At 38.7% G+C, this 13230-nt stretch overlaps 1 protein-coding gene across 1 annotated transcript in view; it reads left to right on the top strand.

Moving 5' to 3' along the window:
* Positions 1-13230, top strand: part of LOC140898888 (V-type proton ATPase 116 kDa subunit a 2-like) — a 51565-nt gene that overhangs the window by 26293 nt on the left and 12042 nt on the right. The window contains exons 21-29 of the mRNA XM_073313414.1: positions 372-469; positions 3049-3186; positions 3711-3811; positions 4748-4874; positions 5734-5816; positions 7121-7214; positions 9496-9708; positions 10461-10611; positions 11546-11685. Of these exons, the coding sequence (XP_073169515.1) occupies positions 372-469; positions 3049-3186; positions 3711-3811; positions 4748-4874; positions 5734-5816; positions 7121-7214; positions 9496-9708; positions 10461-10611; positions 11546-11685 (1145 nt within the window). The remainder of the gene's footprint in view (positions 1-371; positions 470-3048; positions 3187-3710; positions 3812-4747; positions 4875-5733; positions 5817-7120; positions 7215-9495; positions 9709-10460; positions 10612-11545; positions 11686-13230) is intronic.

Raw genomic sequence — 13230 nt, 5'->3', positions numbered from 1 at the left:
AAGTTTCTCAAGGTCCTTGTGGCTGAAAGTTTTCTGCAAAGACTTCATGGCTGAAAATATTTAATTCCACAAATACTTAAAAGAAAAATATGCCTTGTATTTTAAATGACCTCCCCCTGCAAAAAACTCCATCACCTTAAAGGTCCTTAGTGCTCAGTACCTCTAAAGACTATATCAGAATCAGAAAAAGAGAAGATCTCTAGAGCCTGATTTTGCAATATACTTAGTGCCCTCAATGACCGCTGACAGGGTACTCAGCAGCTTTCAGGGGTGTTCAGGCATGTTTGGACCCCTAAATAAGTTATCTAGGCAATATGTTCTGAAAAATGTTGCATAATACAATTCTTTTTTCAATTCTGTTCTTACTCCAGGATTTCTAGTGCAAGAAATTAAGAAAGCTGATATTGCTCTTCCTGAAGGAGATACTTCTCCTGCTGCACCTCATCTTAAACACATGTTAGAAATACAGGTAACTCTTCAAAGAATTTTGCAGAAATGAAAGGGTAGGATTGGATCTTGGAACTGAATTTTACTTTCCTTCATTTTGGAACAAATCCTGAGAATTTGCTGTTCTCCTTTATTAAACTGAATGCTGCAGGTGCTCAGCGCCTTTTGGTATTTGACCTTTAATTGTGTTTAACCTAACAGTTCTGCGCTTAACTCTGCTATCAGGTTGGCATAACTTAGAAAAAAATATTTCTTGACTTCGTGCTCAAGCTTTCCCCTCTGTAGCTTTTTTCCTTTCAGCCAGTGATATGCTAGAGACTGGAGTGAAGATGCAGTATTGATGTGGGCTTTTCTGTGGCAGAGCTAAAGTTAACTGTTAATTTTTTGTCTGTTTAACTCAGAGCTTGTTTGCATCTCTTTTTTTTTTTTTTTTTTTTTTGACATACTAAGTATGCTGGTTTACCTGGCTTGTCAGGTTTCCCAGACAAATTAACTACTGTGACTGTAATCTTTTAGTCTTGTAGGTCACTTTGGGAATTTACCCAGTATTGCAGTTCTTTAGCACATATAACTCCAAAGGAGGCCAGTGGCAGTTGTGAATGTGAAAGCTGAGTAGGCACTGAATGCATAGAAAGCAGGCAGCTGTTTTGTGTAGATGCTGTTGAATTGATTTCTATTTACAGTATCTCGGTAGAAACAATTGTTTGTAAAATGCACGATGAGTTGAATAATATATGTCAGTGGTGGCCAAACTTACCTGGCCCTCTGAGCCACATATGAAAATCTTCAGAAGTTTGAGAGCGGGGCAGGCCTGCTGGGGTTGGGGCGTCAGCTCTACAGGAGGCACCTGCTGGGGCTGAAGCCCCGAGCCCCTGCAGGTGCGCCTCGCAGGGCTGAAGCCCTGCCACCTCACTGCAGGGCAGAAGCTCTGAGCTCCTCCCTCCCCAAGTCTGGTAGGCAGAGAATGAGGGGAGGGGCAAAGGGCTCTGCGAACTGCACTTTAACTGTAAAAGAGCTGCATGCATCTTGTGAGCTGCAGTTTGGCCACCCCGGTATATGTTTTATAACCTCCTCATTCAAAATTCAGTCATTCGTATTGTGAAACCTTTTAGGCCCTAATCCTGATTAAGAGCTGGCTGTCCAGCTCTGGTACAAGCTAAGGATGCACAGAGGCAGCCCTAATTTATGATACTGATGCCAATGATGTATCAAGCTTACACAATGCAGAGTGGCATAGGCAGACTGAAGGATCCAACCCTTAGTGCTTAATAATTAAAAAACTGGGAATCTCTTGCATCAGTGAGGCAAACTAACTTTTATAAAGTTTTCAAAATTTCTTGTTGTGTGAATATAGATGTTAGATCATTTTAGTGAAAAAAGCTAGTAAAATATGGGATTGTCTTATCTTTCCTTGCAAGCTAAGTAGGGATTTAATTAAGGACTCTTCAAGCGTCTAAACATGCAGAGTTTGCATTGAGAAATCTGGGAATTGAAAGCATTCAGGACTTTGTATAGATAAAACAAAACAAAAGAGATCCTGGGCTAGAAAAAAATAGCTGGCCAGATTCTCTGTTGGTGTAACTCCAGTCAGGGCTGGATTTAGGGGCAGGAGACCGCCTTAGGTGCTGGGCTTGGGGTACTGTTTTTGTTGTTAGCGTCTTATATGACAGGGATAAATCATGCATACAAATCGTGCTTCAAAGTAGTGAAATGGTCTAAAAATGCAATAAAAAGTAAGATATTTAAAAGTTTAACAAATGGAGCAGGACAGGGGGAGCTGAAGATGCTCCTCGTCTATGGCATCATTTGGTCTAGGACAGCCTTTGACTCCAGTGACAAAGGCCCTGATCCTGTAAACATTTAAGTACGTGTGTAATGTTACTCACTTGGTTTTGGTGGGAATACTCATGAGTAAAGTTATGCATGGGTGTATTTACAGGATCTGGGTATAACATTAAATTTTTTTTGAAAAGGAGCCCCAGACTATGTAATATAAAAAAGGGTGGTTGGATAACAGGTTAGAAATTGATGGATCGTGAATGTGGGAGAAAAGGAAGGAGAATAAAGGATGTGTCTTTATATTTATTCTGCAACTGAAAATAACTTTTTTCTTTGAGGATTTAAATAATTTTCAGCAGAGATGGAAGTTATTCTGATTTCAGTATCTTGTCATCATTTTCTGCCAAATGTACTAATAGGCATTTTTCACAGATGATTTAGATTACAAGATTTATTGTAGCTCTTACTTAAATTAAAATATATAACCAGTAGAAAATAGTTTTTGGAATGTTTCCCTTGATCTTACTTTCAAATGAATTAATTGGGATGCCAAAATTTCAGTTCTAGAACCAGCTGTAAAAAATAGACTGCTAGTTGACCGTATTTATTATCAGAATAAATGGTTAAACATTCCCTATTTTAGGTACATATATTGTTTAATTTGACCAGATTGAAGAATTAACTGTCTCTGATGCTCTACTTGATTTTTTTTTTTTTTTTTAAATGATCATGTTTGGTAAAAAGCATTCAATAATTAGAAATAACTATCCCTAACTTTCAATGGAGAGGGAAAGTAATACAGTGTCTTTTTCCATTTTTTAGGAACAGTTGCAGAAGCTGGAGACAGAATTGAGGGAGGTGACTAAAAACAAAGAAAAGTTGAAGAAAAACCTGCTTGAGTTGACAGAGTATACACACATGTTGCGGGTCACACAAGCCTTTGTCAAAAGACCCGTTGAGGTACTGAGTGTACTACATAGGGAAGATTGTATTTTTAATGTACAATTTTGTCTTATAAGTATGTTAGTAATTATATAACTTGGCAGTCTTTACAACAACATGCAGTGTCTTGTCCTTTATTATTTCTATTGTGTAGCTCCTGTAGATCCCACTCAGGGATTGGGAACCTATTGTGCTAGGCTCTGTATACACATACACAATGAAAAGGCAGCCCCTGCTCTAAAGAATTAACAGGCTAAGGATCCAGTCATTTAAATGCTTTTATTGCAACCTAGTAGAAATTGGATGAATGAACTATTTGACTTTTTATGTACACGAGTTGCAGTTACAATACTGTCATAGAATCTTTGCAACAGTATTTTTGAATGCTGACAAAAGGCAGTTCACCTGAGATCCTGAAACCTCGCTTGTCTGAAATCCTATGTGGGACATTTTTTTTCATTGAATTTTTAGTTGGTTTTATGATATCAAATTGACTAAAATATTGAACTTCCTGAAAGTTATCTGTATCTTTTGTTTGTCAGTATGAATCCTGTTTACATGCCAATTATGAGGAATTCCCATCTTTAGAAAATGATCCTTTGGTGGACTACACTTGTATGCATAGGCTGGGTGCCAAGCTAGGGTAGGTAATGTTAAAATATATGAACAGAAATTTTATTGGTCAAGTCTGGCAGATCAAGCCTTGATGCACTGTTGTAAAACTACTCTAAATATTGGGCCAGATCCTCAGCTGGTGTAAATCGTTGTAGCTCCATTTACTTCAAGTGAGCAATGCCAATTTATAATAGCTGAGAATCTGTCCCACTATGTCTTAGACTTACTGGGCCAGATTTTGTCATTAACTTAATAGCAGAATGACTGGCCCCAAAATATTACCAAAAATCTTCATTAAACTGATAAAGCATTTGTATTAGGCACAATGTATGCTTATAATAATAGAATGTAATGATCTGGTGTGGGGCCTTTTTTTATCCCAAGGTAATTATGTAGCATTTTAATGAACTAGTAATAATAACATGAAAGTTGTAAAGATGATAAAATGTTTAATACTTAACACATACATATTTTCAAAGTGATGTACAAACACAAATCCTCACCACACCTCTGTGAAGTATATATCACATTTTGCAAATGGGAAATCTATGAGGTGCAGAACAATTGAGTAATTTGCCCCTGGGTTCAGAGGGAATTTGTCGAGCTGGTTCGCATATGTGTGCTCAGACCAGTACTCTACATTTTTTTCTTCTCGATGTAGAATGTACTATTTGCGTGTTGGTTTCAGAGGGGTAGCTGTGTTAGTCTGTATCAGTAAAAACAACGAGGAGTCCTTGTGGCACCTTAAAGACAGACAAATTTATTTAGGCATAAGCTTGCGTATTATACATTGTAGAGTGGAAATAAAAGAAAATTGATCAGCATTTGCTTGGTATGACATTTTGTTCTATAAAAATTCTGATGCTAAACTATTATAATTAGTCTTCTTAGAGAAAATATATTGTTAGGTTTTGACTTTTCCTATGGGCTTTGGTTTACTCTTATGACGTCTGTTTTTATATAGATTTATATCTGGTTTAGTTCACCAAGCAAAAATTGAAGCATTTGAAAAAATGCTATGGAGAGTCTGCAAAGGATATACCATTCTTACTTATGCAGAGCTGGATGAATGTCTGGAAGATCCAGATACAGTGAGTAAACATCATAGATACTGTTTCATTATGTTTACTCATCATACAATTAGATAAGATGATTCTCGGGGGAAGAGAAATTGGTCATCCGGCAGCAGATAAAAAAGGGAAAGTTAATGAGTTCTCAATATCCTTGGGAATTAAAACAAAACAGATGTTGGTCCTGATCCTGTTATCACTGCAGGAGTAAAAATCAGCAGTTTCTGTAGTTCAGCTTGACATATGTGGAGTCTCATGGAATGGTGATGGTTTTATGGCAGGATATCTTGAGTAAGGTACATGGCGTTAATGACTACTCAGGTATTTATTAACCAGTCACATACAGTACTTAAAATGAATATATAATATTTAATCTGCTATTGCAATAATAAAGGAATGTTTGATCATCTACAAAGATTTTTTTCCTAAACTTTAAACATTAAAAGATTCTAAAACAGTTAAGACTGCCTCACACTGCTGTACTCTGTGTCTGCTATTGAAAATATTGCTATGTATCTAATTTGTAACACTATAGTTCTTAAAGGGTGAGCTTTTCTTGTACTACAGATATTTCTAAGGTGAATAAGAAAAAGAGTAAAAAAAAATTGATTTCTCTTATTCCCTCCCAAAAGGTGTGTGTTAATCTAACATAAAGAAGAAAAAAGGGCACTAACACATTTTCCTTTTTAGGTGTCTTTTAAGATGATGTGAATTTTATGCTGCTAATGGTGTTTCTCCTGTTATCAAAATGCATTATTTTGCTTCAGAAATTTTGCCTTTTAGACCAATAAGAGTAACGGGCGACCAAATATTGTCAAATTGTGGTGGAATTATAAATCATAATTCAAATGAACAACATCAATGTATTTGTTTATTTTAGGGTGAAATCAGAAAATGGTTCGTGTTTTTAATATCCTTTTGGGGTGAACAGATTGGCCAGAAGGTTAAGAAGATATGTGACTGGTGAGAAATAAAACTAATATCATTTTTACTGAATATTGAATAATGTTGTTTAGTTTTTGCTTATGGTGACTATTTCATTACTTGGGTATGCTGACTTCACGGGACATTTTTGAAGATTTAATTTTCATTATTTCTGCTTGTTATTTTTTCAGTTGTAATCTAGTTTTATAATTATGTAATGTACAAAGAAATACACAAATCCTTCTATCTAAGATCTCTACTCAAGTATTTAGTTTAAGTATGCAACTAAAGAGTGACCCTATCAACTGGATATATGCTAACATTTCTATTGTTTCCATTTGAATTTTGACTAAAGGACTTCGGGCCAGTCCACTTTCCATTGAGGTCAAATGCCAGTCTTTCCATTGACTTCAGTGGGAGTTGAATTAGGCCTTTAATGGGTCAAATTGTATACTGTTTAGTGTTTTTGTAAGTCCTGTTTATTTTTTTCTTTGTCAAATGTAAGCAGCAGTCTTTTGATTATTTTTGCAGTTTCCTGTTTTAGTTTTAAAACCATTCGCTGGCAGTACTTTGGTTCAGTATCTCTGCCTTTGTTAAGCAGGCCAAGAAACAATAGAGGGGGAACAAATAATACCTAAGGCTTTTTCCTTTGTAGTTCTCAAAGAACTTTACAAAGGAGGATAAGTACATTAGTTTCCCCATCTGTAAAATGGAAACAGAAGCACAGAGAGGTTTAGTGATTTGACCAAGGTCATACATGGTCTGGGGCAGAGTTCTGAAGAGAACCTAGGTCACTGTACTCCCAGTCCGGAGAACTATCGACTAGACTATGATTAAATCAAACATACAGAGAGCTGTTTTAAAACCCTCAGTAAAATAGGTTGAGTGATTTGTCTGAAATTAATAAAAATATTCAGGTGATTTGGATAGTTGAATGGAGTGAATTCTGAGAATGAGGGAGGGAGTCACTACAATGGCATGTCGAAGTTCTCTGCAGGTGATCCAAAACCACAACAATCCTTAGCCTTTACCTGCAGTGCCCTTCTCTAGTTCTGGCAGTCACTGCCCTGAAGAGGGCCAATCATGTCACATTATGTGGTGTAGTGCACATGGGGACTGAGACCAAACTTCTTGTGACCTAAGATAGATTTTGATCCAAGATCTGTGAAAGGGAAAGGTGGTGAGTACAGCAACCCAATTAATCACCTATCTATGGCCTCTCAATGTTTTTCACGTGTTTGCTTGGTGAGGTAAGACTCACACCCATAAAGGCTGATCTACACCTTACAGATCTTTTTCAAGTGCTTGGATGTTTAATTCAGGCATCTATTTTTTTCCTTCAGCTATCATTGTCATGTATACCCCTATCCCAATACCACTGAGGAGCGCAGAGATGTTATTGAAGGACTGAACGTTCGCATTCAGGATCTTCACGTTGTGAGTAAAATGTAACTAGTACCTTTTTCATTGAAGATATTGGAGCATAGATAACCACTTAGCCCATAGTTGCAGTATTAATTATGTTGATACATCTGTAACTTGATGCTATGAACTTTTTTTTTTTTTTTTTCAAGTGCCCAAACTTTTGTTGGTAAAAGGTTCTGGAGGTTTTTAGATATGTAGTAGTTGTGTGGTAAAGCAGTCAGAACAAAGGACTATGAGACAGTAGGATGTGACCAGGAGCAAGTCACTTGAAAAGCATGACTTGGTTCAAAACTAGATATTGTACCTGAGTTGAGTTGACCTACATAAATACCTTCTCAGAAAAAGGACAATGATTGTAACAGGGTTATAGAAGGAGAAACGTGGGCTAGTTGTCAGATCCCAGGGTTTGAGCCAGGGATTCCTAAATTCTTACCTATGTTCTTGCGCTGGCTGTGTCCTTTAGCAGGAAACTTAACCGCTTCATCAAATTCCCTTTCTGTAAAATGGAGATGTTAATACTTATGTACTATAATAGGATGTTAGAGATTAAATTTTTTAATGTTGTACTGTGCTTCGATGGTTGATAAATATTTAATAGCAAATTACATATATCCAGAGTGCTTTGCAAAACTTTAAATACTATTTAAATACTAGACTCTTACTGAAAATGACAAATATACTTCAAGAATTAAGCCTACATTTTCAAAAACCTTCCTTTATCTTTTAATTCTTTTGTAATGAGTTGTTTTTATGAATTAATTACATTGTGACTTATTTATTTTGATGTGTTAAATAAAGGGAGTAAAGGAAAAAGGTCAGTGATGAAGCCTTTCTCGAGGCTCTTTTCTCTCTTTTTTTTTTTTTTTGCAAAATAGCTAGCTTTCCATAGTACTATGAAAGACTGAGTTGATGTTGTCATGCTTGGAAAAAAAAAACCACACTTTTCCAAGGCCTTGCATGAGCTTCTGTAAATTGGGCTTCACTTTCAGAATGTTCAGCACAAGGAGGATGAGGAAATAAAACTTAGACTCTACTAATTTATGCTGCTTTGTCTGATCTTACTGTTATGCCAGTGTGGTGCTCTGCTAAGTTCGCTGAAGTTTCACATGGGTGCCAATGTCCCACACATGCAGATCTACCTGTAGAGCAGGGGTGGGCAAACTATTTGGCCTGAGGGCCCCATTGGGGTTGTGAAACGGTATGGAGGGCCAGGTAGGGAAGGCTGTGCCTCTCCAAACAGCCTGGCCCCTCCCCCCATCTGCCCTCTCCCACTTCGCTCCCTATGCAACCCCCCCTGGTCCTTGTCCCCTGACCGTCCCCTCCCAGGACCCCGCACCCCTAACCACCCCTCCGGACCCCACATCCTATCCAACCCCCCCGTTCCCTGACTGCTCCGACCCCATCCACCCCCTCGACCCTTAACAGGTCCCCCGGAACCCCACGCCTATCCAACCCCCCGTCCCCTATCCACACCCCTGCACCCTGCCCAACCCCCCGGGACTCCCACGCCTATCCAACCTCCCCATCTCCCTGTCCCCTGACTGCCCCCCCAGGACCCCACCCCCTATCCAACCCCCCCCGTCTCCTTACTCCCCTCCCCCCCCAAACCTGCGCCCCGTCCTACTGCTCCCTGGGGCCTCCTGCCCCTTATCCAACCCTCCTGCCCCCTTACCATTACCCTTACCCTTACCATGCCGCTCAGAGCGGCAGGCCAGGCTTATTTCAAAGCCTGGGAGGTGGGTGGGCGCAAGCTGCGCTGTCTGCACAGCGGTGTTGCTGCAGGGGAGGGGCCGGGTGTGAGCCTCCTTGGTTGGGAGCTCAGGGGCTGGGCAGGATGGTCCCGCGGGCCATAGTTTGCCCACCCCTGCTGTAGAGGAAGAACCTTAATCTTGGTGGTTCAGTTTATTGTAGTTCAAGGGCAGCCATAATAATATTAACTACCACTTTCAGCAGCAATTCCATTGTGACTTGCAACTGGCCACCTCTTCTACATAAGTGTGATCTGTGCAGATGACAAGTTCAACCATACAATGCTGCATCTTGATCCAAGTGATGGATTGCTTGGATCAAGAATCGCACATTATTTGGTAAGAACTATAGTCTCTGTGGTCTGCATCTCTGTATTAAAATCAAGGCAGCTGCAATTCCTTCCACTTTATGTAGGTTAGGTCTGCCCTTGGGGCTCCTAGCAAGTTAAGAATATGACCCATAGTTGGGCAAAGTTTTGGTGCTCCTCCTATAGTTAAACTTTCATCTACATTTTCAGTTACCACTAATTTTTCCTTTGACAAAGGTGCTGCATAAAACTGAGGATTACTTACGACAAGTATTATGTAAAGCATCAGAATCCATCTATACCTGGGTTATCCAAGTGAAGAAGATGAAAGCCATTCATCATGTACTAAACCAATGCAGTTTTGATGTCACAAATAAATGTTTAATTGCTGAGGTTTGGTGCCCAGTAGCTGATCTGCCAAACTTGCGTCGAGCACTCGAGGAAGGATCAGTAAGTCATTTTATGTGGTTGGTGTGCACACAAATTCGAAACTTTGAATGTTTTGAGCCAACAATAAAGATAAGGAAAGAAATAAAACAATGTTACTTGAGAGGGAAAAGAGCTGGACATAGGTAACTCCCTACAGAGGTTAAAGGGCCCTTGTGGGCCCTCTCCAACACTGTAATTGGGTAGAACCCCTGTTGGTATCAGTTGGAGTTTTTTTGAGAGTATGGACTGCAGGATTGGGCTTAAGGAATGAGTTGGCTCACAAGGCCATGTGAAATCACCCTAGACTGGTGATAGACTGGAAGGCACTAATTTGGCCCTATTATAAAAATGATAAAATTAGCTTTATCAGAATAAGCTTGGTGTTACAGTAAATTAGACTATTTGTAATAGCAAATCTTGTCTTTGTTTCATAAGTGTCTGTTACTTATCTAATTTCATATTCTGTAACTGTTCACTCTCTTTCTGTGAAAAGATTTAAGTATAAAATTGTCATTGTGGATATTTTTAGTAGAAAGAGAGGCAAATGTTAGACTTAGTGCACTTGAAGATTGTTGCAGATCTGAAAGTTACTCGAACTGCAGTGTACTTCAGATATAAGAAAGTAAGTTTCTGTTATGAAGATAAGTCCCTTACAATTTCTGTTTCAGTGGACATTGTCAAAATCAAAATTATTTCTCTTCTGGGTTAGCAAAGTACATGTTCAGTATGATTTAATATAATTTATCTTTTGTCCCTTTTCATTCTATAACTAGAGAAAGAGTGGAGCTGCGATCTCTTCATTCATGAACACCATACAAACAACAGAAACGCCTCCAACTTTAATACGTACCAATAAGTTCACTTCAGGGTTCCAAAACATTGTTGATGCTTATGGAGTTGGGAATTACAGAGAAGTTAATCCAGGTTTGTGTCAACTGACAGTTGATGAAATCTTGCACTGCATTAATTATTTATTCATTTCTCCCTGCCTCAGTAAAAGGGCATATGCTTAAGTATCTTGCTGAATCAAGCCCTTAGTAAAGGGGGAAATGGTGACTTCTACATTCTATTGTTAATGGCCATTTTTAATTTTCAGTATTTTATCAAGAATGCAAATAGTGCTCTGAGGAACAAGGAAAGATCTGATTTCCAATGTATTCTCTCAGCACCGCGAATGGTGACAGTAGTTAATTATGGTATCTCCACCCATTATCTTGGTAATTTATTTGCTTTTGTGAGAGAAGAATTGGGAAGAAAAGATAATCATGAAAATGGGAAACCTTAGTTATGGTATTGATCTTACACAAGTATGGAGCCGGTCATCCAGAGGGATTCCAAAGTACTTTAATAACTGTACAGAGTCTGTGTATGCATTGCTGCAGCCATCTCTGGCATGACAATGAGGATAAGATTCTACTAGCTTTACAGATTAAAAACAAATCTTTATTTTTTGCTCATGTTAGCCGTGAGGAGTCAATACAACAATGGGGAGAGAGCTGGATTCTCTTCTTGCTCATGCATCATTATAATCAGAATTGTTAACTAATTTCCAATTGCAGAATCCTCATTAGTGGTGGTCCTGCATGAGTCAGAACCAACCCAGTTTAAGTGTGTGGGGCTGGGAGCTCGAGCATCTTTGAATATGTAAACTCAACAAACTTGATATGGAGTGTCTGTGAGATGATAAAAATAGAACTCCATCATACCATTTTTAGGATTACATTACAGAATGTAACCGCTTCTTTGTATTAATTTAGTATAACTGCATTCGGCAAAATTAAGATAATTGTAATATCACAATAAATATGATTGCAATTAACCATTGTGCTGCTTTTTTTTTTTTTCTTTTCCCCCCCAGCTCTCTACACCATCATCACCTTTCCCTTCTTATTTGCTGTTATGTTTGGAGACTTTGGACATGGTCTCCTAATGTTTATCTTTGCCCTCTTGATGGTACTTTATGAAAACCACCCTAGACTAATGCGATCACAAGATGAGGTAAGCCCCCACTCCCCTTCCCCCAAATCCCAAACAAAACAGTATTTAGATAATTTTAATAGGACAGTTGTTGTTTTTCTGAAAACTCTGTTCTTTGCGCACATATAAGATACTAATTTTGGTTGATAAGGCTACTATTCACTCTGGTCCATCTGGATAAAGAAACATGGTCAGAATCTAGCTACAAGAGGAGAGTTTATTTCCTTTTAAAAATTTGTAGTGGTACTGATGGCAGTAGTGATAATTAGTCTTGGGATTTCCTAGCTTGCACGTTGTGATAATCTCCTTCTAGAGGCGCATATCTTTTCAAAATATAGTTGTTTAAATGGTAATATAAATAAATAATAAACACATTTTAATTGACAGGGTAGGACTAAATGGTCAGTTTTCACAATGGAGAGAGGTAAATAGTGGTGTCTCCCAGGGGTCTGTACTGGGACCAGTGCTTTTCAACATATTCATAAATGACCTGGAAAAAGGGGTAAACTGGTGGCAAAATTTACAGACAGTACAAAATTAATCAGGATAGTCAAGTCTAAAGCAGACTGCAAAGAGATACAAAGGGATCTCACAAAATTGGGTGACTGGGCAACAAGATGGCAGATGAAATTCAGTGTTGATAAATGCAAAGTAATGCACCCTGGAAAACATAATCTCAACTATACATACAAAATGATGGGGTCTAAATTAGTTGTTACTACTCAAAAAAGAGATCTTGGCGTCACTGGATAGTTCGCTGAAAACATCTGCTGAATGTGCAACGGCAGTCAAAATAACAATGTTAGGAGGCATTAGAAAAGGGATAGGTAATAAGACAGAAAATATAAGGCCTCTATATAAATCCATGGTAGGCCCACATCTTGAACTCTGTGTCCAGATCTGGTTCCCCCATTTCAAAAATGATATATTCGAATTGGAAAAGGTACTGAGAAGAGCAACAAAAAAGATTAGGGGTCTGGAACAGCTTCTGTATGAGGAGAGATTAAAGACTGGGACTTTTCAGCTTGGAAAAGAGACAACTAAGAGGAGATATGATAGAGGTCTATAAAATCTTGACTGATGTGAAGAAAGTGAATAAGGCAACGTTATTTTCTCCTTCACATAACACAAGAACTAGGGGATACCCAATGAAACCAAAAGCAGGCACATTTAAAACAAACAAAAGGAAGTATTACTTCACACAATACACAGCTAACCTGTGGACTTGTTGCCAGGCTATGTGAAGGCCAAAACTATGACAGAGTTCAAAAAAGGACTAGATAGGTTCATGGAGGATAGGTCCATCAATGGCTATTAGCTAGGATGGTCAGGGATTCAACACCATCCTCTGCCTCTAGCCTCTTTTTGTCAGAAGCTGGGTGCGAACGATGGGATGGATCACTCGATGATAGCCTGTTCTGTTTGTTCCCTCGGAAGCACCTGGCGTTGGCCACTGTCACAAGAGAGGATACTGGGCTCAAGGTACCATTGGTCTCCCCCAGTATGGCCGTTCTTATGACAAGAGCTGAGCCAAGCAAATTGTGAATTAAAGACTACTGCTACATC

Source organism: Lepidochelys kempii, chromosome 15, assembly GCF_965140265.1.
Source record: "Lepidochelys kempii isolate rLepKem1 chromosome 15, rLepKem1.hap2, whole genome shotgun sequence".
Classification (NCBI taxonomy): domain Eukaryota; kingdom Metazoa; phylum Chordata; order Testudines; family Cheloniidae; genus Lepidochelys; species Lepidochelys kempii.
The sequence above is the reverse complement of the archived record's forward strand: the minus strand, read 5'-3'. Positions and strand labels throughout refer to the sequence as shown.